The 27473-nt window shown below is 39.7% G+C and overlaps 1 protein-coding gene across 21 annotated transcripts in view; it reads right to left on the reverse strand.

Annotated features, from left to right (window-relative positions):
- Positions 1 to 27473, reverse strand: part of LOC146751609 (ubiquitin-associated protein 2-like) — a 137077-nt gene that overhangs the window by 15745 nt on the left and 93859 nt on the right. For 17 of the 21 annotated variants that reach the window (XM_085533921.1, XM_085533924.1, XM_085533917.1 and 14 more), the window contains 11 exons: positions 26627 to 26816; positions 25695 to 25908; positions 23481 to 23755; positions 20769 to 20935; positions 18906 to 19101; positions 17121 to 17160; positions 15225 to 15405; positions 12812 to 12887; positions 11357 to 11540; positions 10162 to 10253; positions 9303 to 9350 (listed from right to left, as the gene is read on the reverse strand). In XM_085533921.1, coding sequence (XP_085390047.1) covers positions 9303 to 9350; positions 10162 to 10253; positions 11357 to 11540; positions 12812 to 12887; positions 15225 to 15405; positions 17121 to 17160; positions 18906 to 19101; positions 20769 to 20935; positions 23481 to 23755; positions 25695 to 25908; positions 26627 to 26816 — 1663 coding nt within the window. Of the gene's footprint in view, positions 1 to 2547; positions 3856 to 9302; positions 9351 to 10161; positions 10254 to 11356; positions 11541 to 12811; positions 12888 to 15224; positions 15406 to 17120; positions 17161 to 18905; positions 19102 to 20768; positions 20936 to 23480; positions 23756 to 25694; positions 25909 to 26626; positions 26817 to 27473 lie in introns of those variants that run through there. The other 4 variants (XM_085533929.1, XM_085533930.1, XM_085533931.1 and 1 more) reach the window with 4 other exon arrangements.

Below are 27473 nucleotides of genomic sequence, written 5' to 3' on the forward strand. Positions count from 1 at the left end.
CTTGTTCTCTAAATGATAGAAAATCACCTAGAAAAAAAGTACAAACTTAAAAGAAAACTGGAACAATAAGAGTTACTACCTGATGACTGAAAAAAGTATTTAAATTATATGTTACAGGAAACTTTAGGTCAGGGGTCTTTAAAGTGGAGTGTCTAAGATAATCCATTGGGGTATGTGAAGAAAATGTTCGTTGGTTCCGTTAATAAATATAAAAAAATACTAAGAGTGTGGGTGTTCAGACATGTTTAAATGATAAGGGTGTACAATCAAAAAAGGGGGAGATCACTGCTTTAGATCATTCTTCTAGGTTCTAGGACAGTCTTCACCTTGAGGTAGGCTTGCACTCTGAGATGACAGAGCACACCAGCAAAAGAAAAGCAGAACTTTATTTTCAGTTGAAGAGTTTGCCCTGCCCTCTCTGGGTGAACTCTGCCTGGAGGCTGGTATTCTGATATAGGTTGATTTCTTTAGCAATAGGGATCAGTATATTAGTTTAAGGACTAATATATTATTTTAGCAAAAGGAATCAATGAGTGCTAGTTCTAGAACATTCAATTTCAAATTTGCTTTTGCTTAGTGTGTAAACAGCCTTGTTTACCTCAAGGATTCTGCCTCACAAGAAGCACTGGAGTCTTAATAGACTACTTATCTTTGCATTTCACCAGGTGCAAGGACATTTTCCGTGAATTTTCAAAGATATTGTTTTGGCCTAACAAGCAATGGAAATTTGCCAAACTGAGGAAAATCAGATAAAGGTAAATCACTCTAAATGCAACTGCATATGCCCAGAGGGATATTAGCATATATTAATGTGCTCCTGGAAAAGAATGAATATGTATGCCAATGCTTTATAAACAATTGGGGGAGGTCTCGAGGTTACTCCCCCTCATTCTGGTGGGGGATCTCCACTTCCCAGACATCTGCTGGAATTACAATACAGCAGATAGGGAACAGTCCTAGAGTGTGTGGGAGATAACTTCCTGACACAGCTGGTGATGGAGCCGACGAGAGGAAGCAAAATTCTGGACCTGCTGTTTCTTAACAGAAGGTCTGGTGGGGGATGTAAAGGTTGGAGGCCATCTGGGACTAAGTGATCATGAAATGCTAGATTTCTCGATCCTTGTCGAACCGCGGAGGGGAGTCAACAGAACTGCCACCTTGGACTTCCGGAAGTCAGACTTCAACCTACTTAGGACCGTGGTTGAGAGGGTCCCCTGAGGGGTAACTTTGGAGAGTGTGGGAGCCCAGGAAGGCTGGGAATACTTTAAGGAAATTGTCCTAAAGGAGCTGACTGTCCCAAAATCGCGAAAGATGAGCCGATGGGCAAGGAGGCCAGGCTGGCTGACCAGAGATCTTAGGCTGGATATCAAGAACAAAGGGAAGTTTATGGTCTCTGGAAGAGTGGGCAAGCTACTTATGAGGATTACAGGTATGTAGTGAGGCTGTGCAGGGAGGAAATTAGGAAAGCCAACGTGCAGCTAGAACTGAGCTTGGCCACTAAGGTTAAGGAGAACAGTAAATATTTTTAGAAACACATCAACAGCAAGAGGAAAGCTAGGGAAAATCTCCATCCCTTGTTGTATTCTGAGGGCAACTTGGTCACCAAGGATCAGGATAAGACTGGGGTACTTAATACCTTCTTTGCCTCGGTCTTCAATAGTAATGATTGTAACTCCCTGGGAACACAGCCCCCTGCGCTGGTAGATGGGAAGCAGGAACAAAACGAGCCCTGCGTGATCTGTGATGAGATGGTTCTGGACCTGCTTCGAAAGCTGGATGTTTATAAGTCCATGGGGCCGGATGGTTTGCACCCTAGAGTGCTGAGGGAGTTGGCGGATGTGGTTGCCAAACCACTCTCCGTAATTTTTCAGCAGTCTTGGCTGACTGGGGATGTCCCAGTGGACTGGAGGCTGGCGAATGTGACGCCCGTCTTCAAAAAGGGCCGGAAAGATGATCCTGGCAGCTACAGGCCCATCAGTCTCACCTCGGTGCCTGGGAAGGTCATGGAAAAGATAACCTCAGGAACCATCATGGACCAATTAAAGGTCAGCCAGAAGATCAGGCCTAGTCAGCATGGGTTTATGAACGGTAGATCCTGTCTGACAAACCTGATTTCATTCTATGACTAGGTGACCCGCTTGGTAGATGAAGGTAAGGCTGTTGATGTGATCTACCTGGACTTCAGTAAGGCCTTTGACACTGTCCCCCATAACATTCTGGTAGAGAAGCTGGCTGCCCATGGTTTGGATGGGCGCACGCTCTGCTGGGTGAAGAGCTGGCTGGATGGCTGGGCCCAGAGGGTTGTGGTCAATGGAGTGGAATCCAGTTGGCGGCCCCCAGGGCTCGGTGCATGGGCTGCTTCTGTTTAACATCTTCATTGATGATCTGGATGAGGGGACTGAGTGCACCCTCAGCAAATTTGCAGACGACACTAAGTTGGGAGGGAGTGTTGATCTGCCTGAGGGGAGAAGGGCATTACAGAGGGACCTGGATAGACTTGATCAATGGGCCAAGGTTAACAGCATGAGTTTCAACATGGCCAAGTGTTGGGTCCTGCATTTTGGTCACAACAACCCCAGGCAACCCTACAGGCTTGGGGAGGTGTGTCTGGAAAGCTTGAGCACTGTGTTCAGTTTTGGGAACCTCAGCACAGGAAAGACATGGAGGTACTGGAGCAGTGAGCTGGTCCAGAGAAGGGCAACAAGGCTTGTGAAGGGCTTGGAGAATCAACCCTATGAGGAGAGGCTAAGGAAGCTGGGGCTGTTTAGTCTGGGGAAAAGGAGGCTGAGGGGAGACCTTATCACCCTCTTCCAGTATCTTAAAGGTGCTTACAGTGAGAGTGGGGCAAGTCTCTTCTCACTGGTGACAAGTGACAGGACGAGGGGAAATGGCCTCAAGTTGCGCCAGGGCAAGTTTAGGTTGGATGTTAAGAAACACTTCTTTACAGAAAAGGTAGTCAAGTACTGGAATAGGCTGCTCGGGGAGGTGGTTAAATCTCCATCCCTGCATGTGTTTTGGAAGTGGTGCTCAGGGATATGATTTAGCAGAGGGTTGTTAGAGTTAGGGTACTATGGTTAGGCTGTGGTTGGATTTGATGATCTTTGAGGTCTTTTCCAACCTGGGTAGTTCTATGATTCTATGTACTGCATATGTGCAGTGGAATTTCTTTGTCACAGCCTGAACCAATACGTGAGCATGTGAGTGCCTGGCGTAGGGGGTGGGGGGCAGCTAGGGTCACCCTTTCTGTCTCAGCAATATTTCTGGGAGCATGTGTGCCGCCTGAGTCTGCGTGGGTTTCCCCTCCCCCCACCCTTCCCCTGCAGTGTGAGAGTTCAAACAGAAGGCTGCATTCATCAGCTTGCCCCTTTCTCCAAAGTGTTACCGGGAGGGGCGAGTTAATTCCTCTTAGATATCTTTTCCTATAATGCCTATTTCTCAAATAAAGGCTCTGTCATCTCCTTTGTTTGCTCTACAGTATGTATGTATTAACTGTTTGAATGTAGAACCTGAACTGTGTCAGGGCACACTTGTTTGTCAAGTTGTGTGGTGCACATCATGAGGAATAAAGTAATGCCACTTTCTGACACCGCATAGTCTTACTGTTGTCATTTGTTCAAGCCAGAGGATGTCTGCTTTTAATAGTTGAGGTATTGAATGATACAGGTAGGGAGCAAATCAATTTGATCAGCCCCTTTTAGTAGACTTTTAATAATCATGATTCTCATCAAGTGTCTGTGATGCCACCAGGGGTTCATCAGGATCATCATAATGAAGCAAGGTACACTGTTCCTCCATCATATTGGAATGGGTCCAGAGAAGAACCACTAAGATGATCAGAGGGCTGGAGCACCTCTCCTATGAATAAAGGTTGAGAGAATGGGCTGTTTAGCTTGGAAAAGAGAAGGCTTCGGGGAGACCTCATTGTGGCCTTCCAGTACCTGAAGGGAGCAAATAAACAGGAGGGGGGAATGGTTGTTTATGAGGGTGGACAGTGATAGGACAAGGAGGAATGGTTTTAAACTGAGACAGGGAGGTTTAGGTTGGATATTAGGAGGAAATTTTTTCACCCAGAGGGCAATAAGGCACTGGAACAGGTTGCCCAAGAAGGCTGTGAATGCCCCATCCCTGGAGGCATTCAAGGCCAGGCTGGTTGTGGCTCTGGGCAGCCTGGTCTGGTGGTTGGCAATCCTGCCCACAGCACAGGGGGTGAAGCTAGATGTCACGGTTTTGTAATTTTTGCTATTGGTATTTCACATCATAACATCATGTGGAGCACACAGAAGAACTACACATCCTAGAGGACCTCACGGTCGGAGAGGGAAATACATCACGGAAGTGACACTGGCTCTCTCTCTCACTGCCTGGCAGCGGGTGTGGGTGTGCTTCCAAGCCGTGGTGCCTTCAGTTTCCAAGTAGGCTTCTCGGTCTTTGGAAACCTCTCTCTTTCTCTCTTATTTTACTTTATTTATTATCCTCAATTTCAATTAGATTGTATTATATTGTGTTATCTTGCATTCTGATATCATAGTTTTCCTCCTTAGATTGTTGCAGCTTCTCTGTTTGTTTCCTTGAGCCCAGCTCCCATCTCCCTACCCCTTTCCCTTTTCCCTTCCCATTTTTTGGGGGCCGGGGGGCCCATAGGATTCCTGCTCCCCCCCCCCAACACGGACATAGATTGATCTAGATAACTCCGTGACACTGGATGATCTTTGTGGTCCTTTTCAACTCAGGCCATTCTATGGTTCTACGACTCAATGATTCTATGATATCTTCCTCAAAATATTACAAATACAGATACTGAGTGAAATTAAAAGGAGTACATTCCCGGAGATTGACAACATGATCATTGGATGAGCATTCAAAAAGTGTATAAGGGATTCAAGGGAGAGACTGGAAGCCTGTTTAAAATTCACATGTTCTGTAAACTTAGCAACTCCCTCTGGGACATAACTTTCAATGCTTACAGGAGAAAGCAAATGCATTTTTTTTCTCTCTTTACAGCACAACACTCAGAGTTTGCAAAATTTCTGATGTATTGGCAGTTCACCTGGACTTCAAGGTAGTCCTTGATAAGTCCAGCAATACCAATAAGCTTTCTAATTAAGCTCTCTGAGAATAGAGAGATTTGTTCTAAAACTAAATTTTAGTTTAGAACAGTGAAGTCTTATGGGATTTGTAGTTCTCATCTGCGTAAGGTAATCCTGTAACTATTGACAATGCATAGAACTGGCGCATTAACTTTTAAACTCTCAGTGCATTACATGATGTTATGAAGTGTCACCCAACTCCCAAGTCATGAAAGATGAGCCGATGGGCAATGAGGCCGAACTGGCTGTACAGAGACATTTGGCTGGAACTCAAGAGCAAAAGGAAAGTTTATGGTCTCTGGAAGAGTGGGTAAGCTACTTATGAGGATTACAGGTATGAAGTGAAGCTGTGCAGGGAGAAAATTAGAAAAGTCAAAGCCCAGCTAGAACTGAACTTGGCCACTAAGGTAAAGGACAACAATAAATATTTCTATAAATACATCAACAGCAAGAGGAGGGCTAGGGAGAATCTCCATCCCTGGATGTGTTTACAAACCATTTGGATGTGGTGCTCAGGGCCATGATTTAGAAGAGGGTTGTTGGTTAGGGTAGGCTGGTTAGGTTGTGGTTGGACTTGATCTTTAAGGTCTTTTCCAACCTGAGCAATTCTATGATTCTATGAATTGGAATACTGATAACAAAAATCACAAAACCACAACAGGGTGATTTTATTGCTCTCTACAACTACCTGAAGGGAGGCTGTGGTGAAATAGGGGTCAGCCTCTTCTCCCAGGTAACTAGCAATAGGACTAGAGGGAATGGCCTCAAGTTGTGCCAGGGGTGATTCAGGCTGTATGTTAGAAAATACTTCTCTGAAAGAGTGGTCAGGTGCTCAAATGGGCTTCCCAGGGAGGTGGTAGAGTCACCGTCCCTGGAGGTGTTCAATAAATGTTTAGAGAAATGTTGTACTGAGGGACACGGTTTAGTGGGAAATATTGGTGATAGGTGGGTGGTTGGATTGGATGATCTTAGAGGTCTTTTCCAACTTTGGTGATTCTATAATTCTGTGATTCTATGTTTATTGTATTATGTTTATTGTATTATGTCTTATGTTTAACCAGTGCAACAGTGAAATGCTCACAGGTAGGTGTGCATTCATAGGCACACTCACATCCCAACAAAAACCTTATATCTCTGCCCCAAGACCACTGTCAGCATTGGGCAGCTGCTTCATATTAGTACCAGTACTTCTCTGAAGCAAAAGCTGCCTCACAGCCATGACAACATACATAGACCCATTCCTTTTCAACCAAAGGTGAGGGCAACTCCAAACTGACACAGACAGTCTCTTCCTGAGTACACAAATCTGAGAATCAGACAGACTGAACCTTCTTTAAATTACTTATGAGCTTGTCATGGTTTTGTGGTGTTGCTGTCAATATTCTACATCACAACATCATGTGCGGTATGGATCATTGGAAGGTTCATGCTCCAGTTCCGTGGAATGGCAGCGTCCCGAGTACTCAGCTCTCAGAGAACTACATATCCCAGAGGACGTTGCAACCAGAGATAAATCACGGGAGGAGGACATATATAATCTCGCTCCCAGGCTGGAATTCTCTCTCTCTCTCGGACTCTCAGGGCGTGGGAAGCGTTCCAGCCGTGTCGCCTAGAGTTCACAGCAGGCCTCTCGGTTTTTGGGGACTCTCTCTCTGTTTTGTTTGATTTATTAGCCTCAATTATATTATATTATATTGTGTTATCTTGTATTCCGATATCATATTTAGTAAAATAAGTTTTCCTCCTTAGATTGCTGCTGTTTTTTTTCCCATTCCCCTTTTCCCTTCCTTTCCGGGCCAGGGGCCCTACAGGGCGGCTGTCCCCTGTCACGGGCATAGGTAAATCTAGATAACCTGTGACAGAGCTATAGCATCCTATGCAAAAACCACTCTACTTCTTTAACTCCTTCTGTTCAGGAACTAGGACTTACAGTACCAGATTCCCACTTCATCTCCTTTAAGAGCATCCTCTGCCTTTATGGGAAAACCCTAACTACACCGTCTTTCTGGCACAAACCTTCAAACAATACCAATGGAAGAGTAGAGGTGAGGTAGGAGACCACAAACATGCTCAACAACTGCAGCCAGAGGTTAAGACAGACTCAGAGCAGCACACATCTTTGTGACAGCAGCCCCAGGTGCCCACCCTGACCACAAATGTGTGAAGCCCACAGCCCTTGCACCTCCTGCTCATCTACACTGTGCACATAGATGAGCCCAGGCCACAGCTCCTGCTCATCTGCACTGTGCATATCACTGAGCCTAGGCTACAGCTCATGTTCACTTCTTCACCTCACCTCTTTCACCCATGCTTGCTGAGGAGACCCTTCCCATGTTTCCAGAACTTTTCATCCTTTGTCTTTAGTGAATGCATGTCATCACAAACACATAATCACAGTTGTGTTTTCTGGGGAGAGTGCCTGGTGTAGAACCACAAACCTACACCTAACGCTCTGCAGTACTGACCTGTCATAGTTTTCATTATTAGTACGTTTTTATTTAATTTTGATACCAGCATATTCTTGTTTGTGCCTGTTGCCTTTTTTTTTTTAACTTCATATTCATCAAGTCAAATACTTCTTCCATAGATTTGTTGGTTTGGGTTGTGTTTTTTTGTTGTTGTCTTGGACAGGGTTGTTCTTATTTTAATACCACTATTCTCATTTCTCTCATTTCAAATATCTTATTTGTTTTTACTAGCTCCATCTTAATTTGTGTGACATATTTTATGTATTTTTTTTAGCTAATCTACAACTTTTTCTAGAACTGATATCAAGTTGCCAGGTCTTTGTTTAGTTAGATCTTTCCTTTTATCTCAACATGGAGTAAGCTGCTCTCTCTGTAACTTTTCAGGTTTTAGAAAAGCTTTTTACTAGAAAATAAGACATCCGCAAACAAAAGGTTTTCAGCAACCTTCATCACTTATTTCTAAATCACTGTGTGCCAGTTATATTGGACCTCATTTTAAGGTCTTCTGCTGAATATATGGCCAACTTCCCAGGATCAGGATGATAGTCAGTTTTCCCCTATAATTGTGTGACAAATATGAGGCTTCTTCTGAAGCAAAGTACTGGTAATTTTTCTATGACTTTGTTTTTTCCTTTACAGTAAATATTCCAACTTTGTATCATTACCCGATACTTCTATTTTTGGTCTCACTTCTTTCTTCTAGCAATACATTTTTCTTCTTATTTAGCATTATCAGATATTATCAACATTTTTTTCTTCTAACTCAGTTCAGTTATCTGTCACACTAGTTCTTCTGAAACACCATTTCTTTCTGAACTAATTTCTGTTTGCATAGAACATTTCCAAATCTTAACCACAACATTATCCTACTCTTCCTTTGATTTTCAGGATGAACAGACAGATAGGGTTTTGTCTGGGACATCCCTGTACTCTATCCTAGTACCCGTTAGATTCCACACAGAAGACTTGGTACAGACTTGAGACTAACTATAACATTCATCCAGTAATTCCTCTTTCCAGATCACTGTTCATTGCTCCAGTTTTGCTTTTATGAGTATAGTGCACCACTTAATCCTTTCACTTTTCTCAGTTACATACTACCAAACTTTCTGAGTTTCTTACTGGGTATGTGTGTGTATGTGACAACACACAACAATTCTCTGCATTCTAGGCTGAGGATTCTTGTGAATTTAACTGCCTGGGATCTGAGTCTCTCTCATATACTATTTATTTTCTGGATCCAGATAAGTAAGAAAATTTTGAATAATTCCTCCCTGCAGCTCACCTACTGATACATTTGTTGCCATATGCGTATACAAAGATCTCCAGCTTTAAAAGTCTCCACAACCTGTTAGATGCACCTATTGACTATCAATTTGCATACTATGCCTTGCTGTTCAAGCCTATCCCTTGGCTAAGAGAAAAAGTTAATGCCCAGATTTCAACTACTTATGACAAGATTTCATACTGTTATTTCAGAGATAAAAATTTCTCTAGTCCAAAGCACAGAGCACAGTTCTATTTTCAGTCTGCAGATGGACAAATATAACAATCACTATCAATTCATACCATCTAGATAAACTGTTTGTCTCTTTTTGAAAAAGATAGAACATGTAATATAAGAATAAGCTCATAATCATCATCATAGAATCAATAATCATCAAAAGAAGCAATTAGTGTTGCACAGATTGTCAACAGTGAAATGTATGGTTTGTTTAAAATGAAATAAACCAAGCCATTTACTTACCATTGGTAGCCTGGATGGAAGCATCTGGAGATCATCATAACCATAAATCTGCTCAAAGAAAGAAAAATATAACATTATCACAATTTTCTAGGCCCAGTCTACATTAACGATATATGGGTATATGATGTATTGTGCAATTACAGAGCACTGTGGAATTTTAAGGCTAGTAAAGCTAAGTAGAGCTCAAAATGGTTCGTCACTTATGTTTTCTGATGACAGTAGTCCCCCAAGAAGAGTTTGACTGTCAAGTCTTCAATGCTGTTTTTACAGATGCAGATTTATGAATTAGTGAAAAATCTACCAAGCATTCTGATTTAGAAATAAAAGTAGAAATCTTCTTTACTGCAATTATTATTTCTGAGAATATGACAAAGACTTAATGAGTAGGCTATAGAGCAAACTAGTTAACCCCTCACATTCAGTGTGATACAGAAAGATGGTTAGAACAGTTTCTGATTCAAAAAATAGATAAATTATGTTCAATTTGTGCAATCTTAAAAAGTATGACAGAGGACAAATGGCACAGTTCAACCATTATAATGGTAAATCTATTCTAATAACCCAAACCTATGTCTAAATTAAATGAAAAGGCCTAAAACTGGATACCACTGAAATCTATAGCAGAACATGTGCTCAGCTTCAACAGCAGCCAAATCAGGTATGTACCAATAATTCTGCTTTTTTCTATGAACAGTAAATCCCAACAGAGTATATTTAATATTTCTTAGGCATTTGAAACAAGAATTCCAGGTGCAACATGTGCCAATATAAATGTCTTGACATAGCCAGCAGCAGGTCTGGATGGCCCATTTGCATCAAGGTTTAAACAATCAAGGGCAGATACAACTGAATTGCTTACTGGGTAGGCAGGCAGAAGTCCTCCAGGTCCCACAATATACTGATTATGCAACAAGGGTGGTACACCCTGGGGCAGGTTTGGAGGAGCTTTGCCTGTAGAACCAAAGTACAGACACTTTTAGAAGCCTTTGGAAAAAACTAGGCTTCAGCACTGAGGTAAGCTCCCAGGGCTTAAGAACTATCATAGCATGTAAAGAGCTACACAGAAAAATTTAGTGCTAGTTAATGAAAATGCTCAAAATAGCCTGAAGAGCTTAAACATATATCAAGGAAGGGAATGCACAAACTACTTCAAACTGAAAACAGTTCCAGTGTATAACAATTCAATTTTGTCATTTACTTTACTTTGAGAAGATTAGAAGAGTTACACAGGAATTTCTTTCCTTGGTCCTCTCCCAAAGGTAAAATTTAGGCATTGTTCTTTATCTGAGAATAAATTCTCTTCTTTCATTTTCTGCTCTGTAAATACATTCCCCCTTGCCACCAGCAATAGTCTGGAAAGTGTTAAATGCTATTAGTATACTTTTTGTGGGTGACTTATTGCAGTTGGGAGAAGCAAAGATGACTGAGACAGTTTCAGTTGCCTCCGTGAAGTAGAGCTAGGAAGCAGAAGGGTAAAAAAATTATTCAGCCAGTCAGACATCTCAGGTGAGAAATTCTTATATATGTAAGTTTGGTCTTAATTTTGAAATCATTCACTTCCCTCCATAGGATTTCCTTTTAGGAGGCTATGTTTATTAGAGAAGCAATAAAGGAATTTAGCCTTGCTTCCACTTCAGTGCAAGCCTCCCCACCTTCTCTGTCTGTGGATCCTTCTTCTAAAACGGTTATTGCCATGGAATAGCCCAGACATCAGATACTTCTTTCGTCTCTGTTGATGTGTCAGTAGAGATTTGACATATGATAATGATGACACTGAAGTGTATTTTGATACTGACAACTTAATTCAAGTCACAGAAGGGTTTGAAATTAAAGCTAAAGTGAACTCACAGCTGAGAGTTGATAACAACCTGGAATACAAAATGTGCAAATCTCCTAGTCCAAAACTTAAAGTTGGAATTGCTGAATAAAACATGCTGAAAATGCTAGTCAAGAATGTGGATTTCTTAGTGCAGTTATTGCTGTGAGATGTTCAACTAATAGCCCTGTAGACTGAAATCCTCTGTCTATACATGTGATCTGTTAATATTGCCAACCTGAAGTCAATAAGGGAGCTGCTCGTGCAGTAGCAGCTGGTATAGACACACTGGTAACACTCAGGCCAAGGCTGTTTGTAGTGTTCATACTGCTTGATATGCTGACAACCGAAGAGGTGGTGCTAGTGGCTGAGGTTGAAGCAGTTGAAAAGTTTGTTGAGGTTGTGTTCTCAACACTAGTGTGCTAGAAAGAAGACAAAAAAGAATAAGAATCACAGAGCAAATAAACCACAGTGAAAGATACTGGGGAAAAACAAATAAATTTTTTAAGTAACAGCAGCACTTGCAAGATAATGTTTAATAGTATATGCATGATCTACATACCAAGCAAGCAACAAAATTGCATGCTTGTGATTTTTAAGTATTCCTTAAAATTATTATACAAAAGTTAAATTCAAACAACTGTCACCACAAAATCGTATCACAGAAACTCAAACATTCCTCCATTGAATTATTCATTGCCCTTTGCATAATCATTTAAGCTACTATCTACACTAAATAAACTCCTGTATTCTTCCAAAAGACAGTATTTGTTTTCAGAATACTGCTATTATGATTCCCTCAATGCACTTGTGAAATTTGAAAGATGCAATGATCCACAACAATGTCATAAACATAGATCACATATATTACAGGAACATGCAAGTATGAAGGAGTTCCTGGTTTGAATTCAGCACAATAGTGTCTGAACTGTAAAAGCTGATCACATTTGCAAAACTATGTCATCAACACACAAACTAAACTATAAAACTCTGACAATAGAAAAAAAGGATATTTGCTTAAGTGTGAATTTTTAAGTTACACATTCAGTTAGTATGAAGCATTAAAACCTAAAATACATGCACAAAGAATAGCACAACATAACTGGGATTGTACATAAGTACTCCATCACAAAACACAGAAGCATCTGATTTCTATTTATGCAACTTCATTTACAGCACTGTATTCAATACTATTTGCCTCATTTAAAATGCATTAAATACTCAAGTGATGACAATGCCACACAATAAACTCTAATACTGTGCCATGACAACTGCCTCATGACAGATATCTTTCCATCACCTCTGCACTGCCAGCTAACCTGTTCAGTGGAGAGTGCTTGCACCACCTTTTGGGGCAGTTTCAGACAGCCACTTCTAAAGATTATTTTTTATACACTTGTTGCAAAAAAATAAAAATAAAAACCTGTCTATTCCATCGCCTTCCCAGGTCAAAATATTCTCTACAACTGTGCAACTGGCAAGTTTCTAATAGTTACTCTTGACCTAGTACAAATCACAAGTAGTAATGAGAATCCTTTTACCACTAGAGAGCTGGCAATCCTTCCTCCCTGAGATAAACGTTTCATCTCAATTCTTTATGCACTGGGACACAATGAACTTGTAAGAGAGGGTCTTAATAATCAAATAAACTGACTATATGTCAATTATTTGTTGAAATGCAAACAAGACTTACTGCATGTGATGTGCTTGAAGACAACACTGAGGCAGGTGAGGCAGAGGAGAGACTGCTCTGATGATTGGAAAGGGAGCTAAAAAAATTGTGAAAAATTAATACAATAAATTTTTTCCTAGAACACACACCTACATGTATATCCCTCCTCCATAGGCAACCTTTTATTTAATATCTGACTACCTACTGTTTAAAATAATTAAAAGTACAGAGATAATTATCAGTGACAAGAAATGTAATACCACTCATTTGTATTTATTAATTTTGTACATTTTTGGTAAAGCAACAGTTGCTTCAGCACAATTACATAGTGATGCCTCTAAGACATGTAAATTCCAGAACTAGAAGAATATACCAGGAAAAGTTTCACATAGCATATGGCTCGTTTCTCACTCTTTCCTTGAGCAACTGATACTGGTTGTCATGGGGAACAGGTACTAGGTGAGACAGTGCTTTGGTTTGACTCACTACATTTCTCTTATTTTAACCTGCATATCATAATTTGAACTAATTTAGAACTGCTAAAAAACAAACAAACAGCAACAACAAGAAAACAACAAAAAAAGCATTTGTGAAAGCAGGAAGGTTAGATATACTACTGAAGAATCTGTCCGTTTAATCAAGGTCTGTTCATGCTGCTACAATCCCTAAATGCCATTTCCTTATTGAAAAGATGAATCAAAACAATCTGTCCAGTTTCATACATACTATAAAATTTGTGAACCTGCTGATGAAAAACGTCTGCACATTAGCACCACTTTTTGTTTCCCAAGATGACAAGGCCTGTGAACCTCAGGCAGTAACAGCTGAATCAACATAAATTTGCAATCCAAAGCTCTTTAAATGTCTCCTTGAAGGGTGACAAACTGATTCTTAAACATTTACACTGACAAAAGTTATACCTTATATTCTAGGTCAGGAACATACAAAAGTACAGTAGGAATAAGCATAATACCAACACGAATACCGAACAAACTCAAACAGAACATAGCCATAGAAACATGTATGGTTTCTTGTTCAAAAAGCCCCTCATTATGTGAATCAGAAGCATGAGAGATTCTAATAATAGCAAGTACTTTAATATTTTCCATGGAAATAGTCATAAGAAAATACAGCAGTGTTTTTTAACAAAGCTTCAGTCTAAATTATACACTATAATTTAAGGGCAAATATTTCTGTCAACTCTTCAAGGTGTTGGACCAGAATAAATCTTGGGTATTTCACAAATTTGTTTTGATATAGTGTCTTTAAAACTGTTCCCCACCTGCAGGAAATAGGATGACAACACTTCAGGCAGCAAGAAAATAAATGTCTCAGTCCAGCATACTGTTTTAAACCACTTCCTTGCCCATTTTTCCCTTCTTGTAAGAAGCCTTAATTCATCATCTGACTCACATCAGACACTCAGACAAGAGCTGCCAGTACAACCAAGTCAGACATGCTTGGAATTCAGGTATCACCTTTTCACGATACTCAGTATCTATCCAACAGTTAACAACCCTCCAACTAAAATTTCTACCAAAGTATACAGCTTTTCAGCAAGTGTGGGGAGATGATTTTTCAGATGTGAATGAAATAATTCTGGTTAGTTGACACATTTACCATTTTCACAGAATCACAGAATCACAGAATTGTAGGGGTTGGATTTTATTCAACACTAGTTAAAAAAAACCAAACAAAAAACACACAACAAAACAAAAGCACTAGTATGAAAGAATCTACCATGCCCCAGCTGGTAGTGATAGTTTTGCATTGTAAGAAATACAGTAAAAAGGTGAGCATTAAAAAATGTAACAAATTAGTATAGACCCAGGATGTGATTAGCCTCAGGACAAAGCTCAAGTAACAGGTATATAAAAATCAGAGAGTGTATAAATGAGTTGAGCTAAATCTACTTCCAGGAACATCAACCTGATATTTCAGAATGTCTTAAGGAAATATCTTAGAAAGAAAAACACACACCGTCTCTATGGAATTTTAAAAATAATTATTATTTATTTTAATACAAGTGAAACTGCAGTACTTCAAAATTATGCAGGAAGTAAACTCTCAAAGGAATGATTTCAAACATGAGGCAGTAAATAAATAGCAGACGCTATGGACAAAGTAGGAAAAGTGAGGGAATCAATTCAGGTAATCTAGTTGGCATGATTGAAACAAAAGCCCCTTGAAACACAAAAATATTAATACACCATGAAAATTTGAGGGCAGCTCTGATCCATCATTAAGAGACAGCCCAGATCTCCTACTTTGCAAATCAGGGCTATCAGAAAACAGGATCTCCTTTTCTGACATTAACTAGAATTAGAAGAGAGAGATTCAAAAGAGATCAGGATGTTTTTGCTTACAATCATGCTTTTATTTGCCCTTTCCTTAGAATTTTACTCCCTTCAGTTTACCACAAATCTTACTTTACCTGCTTAACTGGGTAAGTGAGCTGCTGGCCAAGTCACTGGACTGAGGCAAGCTGGGCAATGTTGCTATGTGCTGCAGTGCTGAAGGCAGAAGTGAAGTGGTGGTGGGTACCACGCTAGGCAGAGAACCAGTAGAAGACAGTGAGAGAGAAGGCTCTGTCTTAGACGCTGGAACTGAAGTAGCTGCAATGAGTTAAAAGGAGGCATTCAAAGACAAATTCCAGCATACTTGACTCTCAAGTTGGATTCAGAAACATAATATATAGTTATTATATCCTTGGTTTCTAAGAATTTGACTGTTAAGAACCAAGAACAGTAGTAAGTAATTTGTCTACTAAGGAAAATATAAATGGCAACAGAACTAATTTCTCCCTTTGAGTTCTTCACTTACAACAGATTTATGATTTATGGTACACATAAATTACCTGATACCTCCTGGAACATTCATATAAAATAAATAATCAACACTTATAACTCTCAATACATTTGTGCCAGGATTCACTTTTTGAAATCAAAGTAGATATCCCCAATATGAGGGACAAAACAGGAGACAAACAGAATGGTCAGAATTATACTACTAGCACATTTTGAACAGTTACAGGTTTAGAAAGGATGAGACCTGATATTAAAGAGCAACAATTGGTAAGACAACTAAGGATGTTAGCAGCTAATACAGAAGGGAAAAGGTCAGAGTTTTTAATTGTTAACAAAAGATTTCAAAATAGTTTTGACTCATGAAATGAGTCATGGGAGAAAACTGATTCCAATTTATGAGTCTGAGATAGAGAAAAAAATAGAAGTGTTGTCAAAACGGAATGAGCATAGAAAAAGGAACTACTGAAATTGCTATAGAATTATTATAAATATTAGAAATTCTCAGACTTTTGCTTTCCATACCAAAAAGAAAAGTCCTGTAGCAAATTTCAAAAATTGTTAATTATGTGTATGAGACTAAGAAAGTTTTCTATGTGTAAAGTTGTCCTATACATTAAAGTATTTTAAAAAGCAGCTCTTTGGGTAGGGAATATACCTCCCTCCTGCTCATGCAAACTGAATTTGGCGCTAACAAAACATAGTTTATAGATCTGAATACTCAAGTTCTTTCCACACTGATGTATAAAAAAGCTGCCCCACTGCTCACCTACCTGAAATATTTAAGAGGAAGATAGACTTTGAACAGAAGTGTTAGAATTCAAAAAGATATTAATTCTAGCTGCTGCCCTTGAAAACTTCCATAAAGCAGCATATAATGGTCAGAAGAGTACAAACTATATTTTAATTATTTTAACTCCAGGAAGAGATCTATAAGGGTGCTATAAGTAAAATACCACACACACATACACACAAAGCCAAGATAAATAGTACTGCCTCTATCAGAACCAACACTATTATTGTTACTCTACTGCAAGACAGCAAGACACTGAGCAGAGGGAACATGTTAGTCACCCTTATCCCCAAAAGGGTTTCTACTAAGCAACTGAGAACTACACCCTTCAAGAGGTGCGTCCAAAGAACACAACTGTTTCTTTACTGATAAATGCCAATTGCAGCTTTCCAAATGAGAAATGGAAGAATGGGTAAGAAATTGTATATTAAATATTTTTGACAGAGAAATAAAAAAAAGCATCAGCAAAGCAGCTTTTCTAATGCTTAAGACTGCTCAGTGTTACACACTGGGTATAGATACAATAGAGCTGCTTTGATTTATCAGCCTTCTCCAACAATCAAGTGGTACATTCTTTGCAAGTACAACAACTTAGATTGATCAGTCAAAAATTAGTCAGGGAAAACTATGTAAAACCTTAAACTAGATGTCATAGCTACAATTGTGCGCACACCAGATTGGAAGGAAAAATTAGAAAAAGAATCCTGTGCACAATCAAGCTCTGTAAACTTACTGTCAGGAGTTGCCTGTGTTCTAACACCACTGTGTCCATTCTGTAAACAAAGGAGAAATCAATAAATCATCTTAAAGGTATGTTAGATTTTCAGAATGAATCACACATTTAACATGCTTCATGCAAAGTTCTATATTCATTCTAAATTGAATGATAGAAAATTAGTTTTTTATTGTCTTTAAAAAATCACATAATAAAGTTCTCAAGTGCAAAGTGTCCTGAACGTACAGAATCTCATATGTGACCCATACTACATCCATCAGCAGGAGGCTTTCCTGTGTACTGTATATAACAAACTTTAGGTTCACACTGATATGAAAGAAATAATTGCATTAACATATAGGAAATGGTTGTGTTTTTCATCTAATGCAACTCACAATTTTAACTATCCAAGTGTGTCAGGGACCCAAAGGTCCTGACCAAAGAATGATCCTGAATTGGAACAAACATTCTGACAAAGAGCATTAGTGAATGGCAATATGACTAGAACCATGGGCTGCATGACAGTTTTGAGGAAAACAGCATTTGTGGCTTATCTTGTTTTGGTAGGAAGTTGACCTTGATAGTTTATCGTGTTTTGCAAAAAACTTGTTTTCTGCAAGCAGGTGTTCCGCTTGGGCACTGCATCATGCTCTGGCCACGCAGATGTGGCATGCAAGTGGAAAAAAATCCTGCAGACCTTGGAGAGAATAAAAGCAGGAGGGAGAATGTGATGGATTCAAGAGACAGAAAGTACACTTTGAAGCAGGCAGGGGATGCCCTACTGTCACTTCCTGCTGAATCCACTACAGGAACGTTTCTCCTCTTCCTCCTACTCGGTCTTTCACTCATCTCTCAAGGGTTGATAAGTAATATTACATTTGTTTAAGGAGTCTTCTGCTTGCTATCAACTGAGATTATCTGGAATAGATGCCTGTGTCTGTGTGTGTGTGTGTACTGAATAAAATTCATAACACTGTGCCTCTCTGAATGCATACCCTGAAATACCAAATTACACAGAGATGCTATTTTTTTCCACTGAAAGATAAGACTTGAGAAGTACCAGTTGTTTTTTGGATAACACTGGAGTACAGAAGTGAATAGTCTATGCTTGATCCTCACCAGTACATATGAGCTAGTGCAGAAGACAAGCATGACTCAGACATTACATAACAAAGGCCAGAAGTAAATGAACTTGCAAACTCTCACAAGTTCCTTAAATATTTAATAAATTATCTTAAAACAAACCTACATTCCATATACAAAGAATAGGTGTTTTTAAATCCTCTGTCCAAAAACAGATCTCAGCCTAGGTGTTTTAAAATAAAATACAATAATAATTCCTCCTGGTGTTTAAATTAACAGAAGTGTAATGTTTGAGAGGCCACAGTTTGAGATCTATTTGTTACATTCCTTATACAATTAATAAATTATATGTATTTGGATAGAAACACTAAGGATACAGCAGAACGCCATGTCTAATATTTACATAGAAGAATTCCTCCTTTAAAAGATGAGCTTAAGGGAAATAAACTCAGCTAGAATGCTAAGTGCTACTAAGAAAAAAGGTCAAACAGGAATTTAAAATGTCAAGTCATAAAATCAGAGGCTTTTATATCCCAAATGCAGTATGGTCAAAAAAATGGCTACACAATAGGAAAAGAAAGCACAAATAACAAAATGGGCTTGGGAATCAAAGAAACCACTTGGCTTGGTTAAAAGTACAAACATAACAGAGTAATACAAATCTAATAGGGATGAGAATATTTCACTTTTTTCAGGGTCTTATTTCTGAAACTGACTCACCGTAACTGCAACAGGTGTTGGTTCAGATGGAACCATGGAGCTTTGGTATGATAACCTACTATGTGCAGAAGTCTGGTCATAGGAAGTTGTTGTTACTGGGCTAGTGTTCTGGGATGAGCAGGTCAGACTGGAAGAGGTTGTGTATGTGGACTCCTGAACTGTACTGGATATTGGCAAAGAGGTATTCAAAGGATCACTGGAAAAAGTAAAAAGTTATTTATCAAGATGGTAAATGAGTTCTCAAACACCTTCAGGAAAATATCAGATTCTGCACAGTTATCTAAAGCTATTCAACTAAAATGTAGTCAAATCTACATTATTTATATTAAAAAATAATGAATATAATTTTGCTTTGGTCCCCAGTAATCACTTTTTCAAAACAATCAATTGCATTAAGTACCATTTAACTTCCTCCTGTCAGAACAACAAAAAAAAGTTGACACATTGGCACTTGTCAGTCAACTTATTTCCACTCTCAAAAGGATAAATTAATGAAATTGTTTTTGTTGTCATTTTTTGTTTGTTTGTTTATTTAGAAAAAGCCAGATAGATCCATGAAGACTAATATATGGTTACAAACGTAATCTCTTTTTATAATAGAATTCTAACATTATGGTAGCAGTCTAACAGAATAAGCTATGCAAAGAGGAAAAAATAATTGAAAAAATGAAGGGATGTTTTCTTTTCTAAACAGTTAAAATCATTTATAGAACAAGAAATAAATGAGGAAGCTCATTTTTACTAGTGTTTCTAAAAAAGCTTCAGGAAGCTTTTTGCTGAAGCCAATTCTTGAATGATTGCCAACGGTTTACGGGCTGGTTTGGCCCAGTTCCATGTCTAGTGGGGTGGAGGGATCCATGGACCCACGCCCCAGAAAAGGGAAAAGGGGAATGGGCAGGGAGATGGGTTTAAAAACAAAACAGCGGCAACAATCTGAGGAGGAAAAACTAATTTACTAAATAAGATATCAGAATGCAAGATAACACACCATAATACAATATAATTGGAATTGAAGCTAATAAATATAATGAGAGTGTGTAAAAAAAACGAAGGCTTTACTCTAATTCTGAGGTGAAACATCTAGCCAGGCTGAGCAGTAGAGAAAAAGAAAGGGAAATCTTGTGACATGCAAACAGTTTTATCTTTCCATCTGAACAGAAAATGGAAACAGAATAATGCAAAGAGTACTGGGGTATGAAGTATGTAGCACTTCTCTTCTGAGAACCAGGTACCCGGAACTATCCACAATCCACGGAACTGGAGCATTAACTCTTTAACTCCCAGTGCACTACAGGATGTTCTGATGATCAGTACCGTTAACAAAAGACATCAAATCATGACAAGGAGCAAAGAAAAAATAAATGGATTATTGTTGCATTTGTATTATTTGTTACCTATATTATCATTTCAGTAAGAGCTTCTGTATACTGAAATGCTTGGCTACTCTTTTCACTCTATAGGAATATCAGATCTGCAATCAGGAACCAATCTACTAACACACATGTATGGTACAGGGTTCATTTCTCTGGGATCAAAAGCAGAAAAGAAATGAGCTGTGAGGAACAAGTCCCCTGGCAAATCTGAAAATAAGGATAATCAAACATGAGGAAGTAATTCTGTTAAGGGTAGCTTACTTTGGGGTTTATTTACATTCATTATAATCTCCAGCTCCAAATCAACCCAGACAGGAAATTTTGATTGTCATTAGAAGAGAGATTTCTTCAACATGCCATCAACAGAAAAAAGCCCTTTCAAGCCATTATATTTCCCCCTCTCATTACACAGAACTGTCTTGACGTGTCTTGCACAAACTTGACCCTTAAAGAAGGCATTTAAGAATGTACAAGGGCCACTCACACTTACTTTACAGATTTTGAGTACAAGCTATTGTTGGTCATCTGGATGGTATTCTCACTGCTTGATCTGAACTCAGAGAGTGCAGGCTCTGATCCAAACTCCAAAGCTCCAAACTGAACATTTAACCCTACCATATCAGCTGATCCAGGCATCTCCACAGCAGAGGCAGGAATCTTAAAAGGAAAAAACAAGCCACAGTTTCTTGTTATGCACTATCTATATTAAGGACATAGTGACTGACACACTCTTCCCATAACTATGGACTTCTTCAATTACTGCCTGAAATTTAGTTGTCAACTACAAGGACTGCTTCAAAAGTAACGCCTCTTATTTTATTACATTGACTCATTATGTCAGAGGCAGATGTTGGTGGTATGGCAGTAGTCTGAACCTTCCCACCAATATGCCATTACATTTTGTTGTCATGCAACATATGGCAGCAGAGGGGCAGTCTGACAAAATGGTGTCTGACATGAAAGTGCTTATGAAGCAAAGGTGTGCATTGAATTCCTCCATGCAGAAAAACTGCACCCAGTGACATTCATCAACTCTTGCTGAATATTTATGGAGATCAAACAGTGGATGTTAGCACAGTGAGGCAGTGGGTGGTGCATTTCAGCAGTAGGAACAAGTCACCTCTGGTGGTCCTGCATAATTAGCAATAGGACTGGACGGAATGGCCCCAAGTTGTGTCAGGGGAGGTTCAGGTTGGATATGAGGAAAAATTTCTTCTAAAGAGCTGCCCAGGGAGGTGGTGGAGTCACTGTCCCTGGAGGTGTTCAAGAAACATTTAGATGTTATGCAAAGGGACACGTTTTAGTGAGGAAATATTGCTGGTAGGTGGACAGTTGGACTGGATGATCATGGAGGTCTTTTTCAATCTTGGTGGTTCTATGATTCTGTGGTGCAGATTTTTATAAGCACATGTTGCAGTGTGAAGAGTTAATCATTTAACACCACTCTCTCCCTGTAAGAGGCCATGATTTTTTGTCTCAAAGTTTGCTGAAATGGACAAGTTCAGTCAAGTCCTGGCCAAGGTTCCAGAAATCCCTTTGTCTGAGGGTGACAGATGGACAAGTCCAGGAGCTACAAAAGGGAGATAAGATGCAGATGAATGGCCCTAAAGTGGTCTTTTTGTGTGGGCTTATCTCAAGGAAGATGGCCATCTCCGAGGTACTCACATGACTCTGACCCAAGCTCCCAGGTATGTCACGTAGGCACGGAAGAAGGAGGATAAAAAGAGCATGGACAAATCATGAAGTTTGGTTTTCTGACACCAGATGCCTCACTACGGAAACAAGGAGGTTTTCTGACATCAGATGCCTCACTACATGAACGCCTGCATGCTGAAGAAGATGCCTGCATGCTGAAGAACTTTTAGGTATCTGGCCTCAGATTCCTCAATTGTCGTCCTACTGCTGCCAACTGACTCTCCTGGGCTTGCTGCTTGAAACGCTGCTTGAGACTTTGCTTCGTGAGACCTCGCTACTCCGTGAGACCTTGCTGCTCTTTCCACCGCCTGCTCTTAGCTGCACCGATCTGCTGCTTGCGGCCTGCCACTCTGATGCTGCTTTCCCCTATGCCTCTTTTGCCCCGGACCAACGAAACTACTTGCAACGGGACGCTGCTGCATCCAGGTGGTGACTATTCCCCGCTCGTACACAATTCTTGCTCTTTTCTACCTTTTCTATCGCCCACTTTCCCATCCCCATCACCCTAATTTTGGTATTCACTGCTCTCCCTTCCCCATCCCCTCAGCTGTCTATTATTTCTAATAAACTGGTCGGATCAACATTTGAATGTTTTTCTTTTTAATCTCACGCCGGGCATAACATATCAAAAAGAACCTTGCCTCCCTTCTAAATTGGAGCGAGACACTCCCCTCAGGAGAAGGGGGGGAAGGAAGAGGAAAAAAACTCAACTGAGATCAGAGAAACTAATTTATTAAAAGGAATGCAAGATAATACAGAGTAATTAAGAATAATAAATCAAATGAACCAAAAATAAACCAGAGAAGAGAGAGAGTCAGTCTGAGTTTTTATTGTCAGACCCTCACTGCTGGCCACCTGGAAAAGATGAGAGATCTTCCTCCTCACCCGGAATCGGAAATCACATCTCCCAGAGCCACAACTTACATGAAATAGTTAAATCTGCTAGAAGCACACCACACAGGAAGTGCATCCAGCACTGTACTTAAGCATCAGACAGTCTGCAGCATGACACCATGATATGGAATACTGATAAAACCAGTACAGTGCAGCATGCAGGTTCTTGTTCATTGCTAGTGAAAATGCATAGCTAATGGTGGTGACTATGTTGAAAAATAGTGTTTTGTAGCTGAGAATTGAATTTGCTCTGTCAAATAGTGTTACTGTGCTCTTTGTATCTGTTTTAGTTTCCATGGAAATAAATCGGAGGCATTACTATCAGAGTGACCTGCATACATCTGTTGCAACTCCCCAATATATCCTACAAATTAAGTCCATTCTTGTAATCTTAAATTCGTTTATTGATTCCTTGCCCTGGATCTCACCCAGCAAGTCACTTTCCACACAGAGCAATTGCTTGGAAAAGACAACATCACTGTATTTCTACTGTAGAACTATCCAGCTTAGAATTCACTGCTTTATAAACAGGGACCATATGATGGCATTAGCTCCCCTTTTCCTAGTAACTTGTATGCATTTGCTTAGGACTAGGTGCTGTCGAATTACCCACCTTGGATGCTGGAGTTATCCTCCGTTTTGGTTGTTTTATCTGTTTCTGCTGGGTTTGATGGGCAGTCACTCTCTGGTTTTCCAAAGGTATACTGGGAAGTTGTAGCATTTTGCTGATAGCTGTAGAGGTGTCTACTGGTGAGGGTTCTTGGAGTTTTACCCGGGAGGAGAAGGACTCCAGTGTAGGTAGAGGAACGGTTATTGCCTGCATTTTCTGTTGCTGTCGCTGAGTCAGCTGGCTCAAAACTGTGGATGGTTCAGGCTGGGATTTAAAGTCTGGTCAGCATTGGAGAAAAGAAAAATCAAAATTAAAGCATTAAACTTTGCTCTTCGTTCTTCTGCTCTTTATGGAAGAACGTAGGTAACCTGACAACTCTAATTTTCTAATGTGTGCAAGTCTCTTCCAGACATCATCACACGAATTCCATGTGCAACACAACCATTGCAATAACAAGGCCAACATTTCATATTCTCTACCTTAAATGTACAGTTTGTAATCAAACATTATTTAGATTTCTTTATAAATGTGAAAATAAAACTATTATGTAATATGACGTTAGGCACCATAGTACTTATTAAAAAACTAAATGTAATAGTTAAAAAACAAAATTCAGAAAAGACAAAATGTAGTACATTCTTACATTCAGCTAGAAGCAGCATATACACAAAGAACAAAATAGTTTCCAGGATTTGTTCAGAAACAAATTCACATCAAAGTTCGCTTAATAGTCATAGTCAGGCATGCTAAATCAAAGATGTTACTACATGAAGACTTAACTCCTAAACATGCAAAATGTTCTATGGATAGCCTTAAGCCAATCACAGCTTAAGTTTGAGATATATTTTGTAACATCTATTACCAGCAGATAAGCTTAACTGAAATGTTGTAATCAATTTTATTATTAGAATCTCATTAAAAAAAGAAGTTTGTCATCAAGGCAATCAAGGCAATTACAAGCCTTTTTTTTTTTTTTTTTTTAAACAGGTACAGGCTTATAGGAATTGGTTGTCTGGATGCAGCCAAAGGGTTGTGATCAATGGTTCTGTGTCAGGGTGGAGGCTGGTCACAAGTGGTGTCCCTCAGGGGTCGGTCTCAGGACTTGTGCTCTTCAACATCTTCATCAATGACAGACAATGGCATCGAGTGCACCCTCAGCAAGTCTGCAGATGACACCAAGCTGAGCAGTGTAGTCAATACATTGGAAGGAAGGGAAGCCATCCAGAAGGACCTGGACAGGCTGGAGAAGTGGGCCCATGAGAACCTAATGAGTTCGAGTTCGAATCCCCCCTGTGGCGCAAATGGTAGAAGTGCCGCTCTGCTATACAGAGGCTCGAATCCCGGGGGTTGGACTCGATGATCTCTAAGGTCCCTTCCAACCCGCACGAGACTATGAGACTATGATACTATGATAATGAGGGTTAATAAGGCCACATGCAGGGTGCTGCACATGGGTCGGGGCAGACTGGTGGAAGATCTCCTTCAGAGCAGCCCTGCGGAGAAGGACTTGGGGGTCCTTGTGGACGAAAAGCTGGACATGAGCCAGCAGTGTGCGCTAGCAGCCTGGAAGGCCAACTGTGTGTTGGGCTGCACTAAAAAAGGGGTGGCCAGCAGGGACAGGGAGGTGATTGTCCCCCTCTACTCAGTTCTTGTGAGGCCCCATCTGCAGTACTGCACCCAGGCTTGGGGCCCCCAGCACAGGAAGGATGTGGAGCTCTTGGAGCGGGTCCAGAGGAGGCCACTAAGATGCTCAGTGGGCTGGAGCACCTCTCCTATGAGGAAAGGATGAGGGAACTGGGCTTGTTTAGCTTGGAGAAGAAAAGGCTCCAGGGAGACCTCATTGTGGCCTTCCAGAACTTGAAGAAAGAGTAGAAACAGGAGGGGTAATGGCTGTTTATGAGGGTGGACAGTGACAGGACAAGGGAGAACGGTTTTAAACTGAGACATGGGAGGTTTAGGTTGGACATTAGGAGGAACTTTTTCACCCAGAGGGTGGTGATGCACTGGGACAGGTTGCCCAAGGAGGTTGTGGATGCCCCATCCCTGGAGGCATTCAAGGCCGGGCTGGATGTGGCTCTGGGCAGCCTGGTCTGGTGGTTGGAGACCCTGCACATAGTAGGGGGTTGAAATGAGATGATCATTGTGGTCCTTTTCAACCCAGGCCATTCTGCAACTCTATGATAAAAGAAAGAGAAGAGATTACATCAAAGCACTTACCAAACTGACTAAGGACTGAGGACTGAGTAATGGGTGGTTTTAGACCCCAAGACGATGTGGCAGTTATGGTAGCTTTGGTAGAGTTACTGTTCTTCTGCTGAGAGGTAAACTGACCCAGATCTGGAGATTTTAGTTGTTCCAAAATTTGGGATCCAGTAGAGTTTGTCAATTTAGAGGATCCAAGTTCTCCAAAGCCAGAAGAAAGAACTGCAGACTACCAAAAAGACAAGGAAAAAAAAAGGAGGAACGTAATTGAGTATTTAATAAATAATTTGAACATAATCTTAAGGCAACAACCTTAAACCTCTTCAGCCCTAGCTTACTAATAAATGAAAAAATCAGCAGTTGTAGCATAGATCTGTATCCTCTTGTTACCACTAATACAATTTCACCACTTTTACAACAGTACTGACTTTCTTGAATGCACACATACCCAAAATAATTTAATTACCAATAGATAAATAGATTTTCAAAGAATACAAATGCTCAATTTTAAATCTTCACTCAATAAAGAAGCCTTTTTATTAGTATTATTTTTTTCTTTTCATCACTCCAAAAACTCAGAAATAGTCATATTTCCACAAAAAAGCAATCAGATACATTCTTGGAAATATCACATCTGCTTTCTAGCATAAAATTCTTCACTATAAACAAATTATTTTATTTTTCTTCTATATCATTCTGCAGTAAATGTATCTGTTCTGTACTCAAAAATTAATACAAGAACTTCATGTAAACCAAGAAACAACCACCAAGTAACAAAAAGAAAAACAGCTGCTTGTGTGAGACGATATTCTTAACCCCATTTCTGCAGCATTTGTAACCTGAATTTTACAAATACTGAAACGTTTCATGAGATGACCAGCACTAGAATAGTTGCTTAACCCAAAGTATTTGCTCATGAAGAGTACTTAGAAAAAATATGATTTTACCAGACTCTGAGAAGAACAGGAGTTTACAGCACTGGAACTGTCAGTTCCTGATACCATCTGAGTGCTGTGCTGAGTATTTGTGAAGACTAGGGTTTGGCCAAAGGTCTGCTGCTGAGGAGCCTCAAATGAGTTGCCTTCTGTCTCTTGAGTGGAGGTCACAGTCTTTTGAAGCAATGCTACTAAATCAGTGCTGTAAGAAAAGTAGTTTGGCTAGAATAAACATGATGATTAGGCTGTGCATAAATTAAAGGAAGAAGAAACAATATTATATAAAGTTGCCATACTAGCAATTTAATTATTGCTGATCAGCAGCCTTTAAGAATATTGTTTGTCTGCCACACAAAAGCGCTCTATACAAAAAGGAAGAACAGAGGCTTCTGCTAGAAAGTAAAATTCTGGTAGCTGAGAACTTCCATTACAATTAGAATCTAAATTATCTTTGCATTCTTTTCAAAAAGATTATGATCTTCTGTAACATCATACATCACATAATCTATATGATCAATATTAGCCAAGTTACAAAATATATATCAATGTTCGAGTGGATCCTGCCTGCCAGCCTATTGTATATACATTATAATAAATATATTTATATATAATATTTACATATATAGTATATACAATGCTTATATATCACATATATATATATAAATATATAACAATATATATATAAATATATATAATGTATAAATATTATATATATATAATTCACATTGCATATCACACTATTCCTCTAAAAAGAACAAGAGATCATCAGGAAGAGTAGAGCCCCTGACAAGATGCAGCTCTGACGCAGTGTGGGTAGAGCCAGTAGTGATGGTGGTCAAACACCCACATATACAAAGAA

Source organism: Coturnix japonica, unplaced genomic scaffold (assembly GCF_054131305.1).
Source record: "Coturnix japonica strain WE unplaced genomic scaffold, WE-NBRP24 Scf071, whole genome shotgun sequence".
NCBI lineage: Eukaryota > Metazoa > Chordata > Aves > Galliformes > Phasianidae > Coturnix > Coturnix japonica.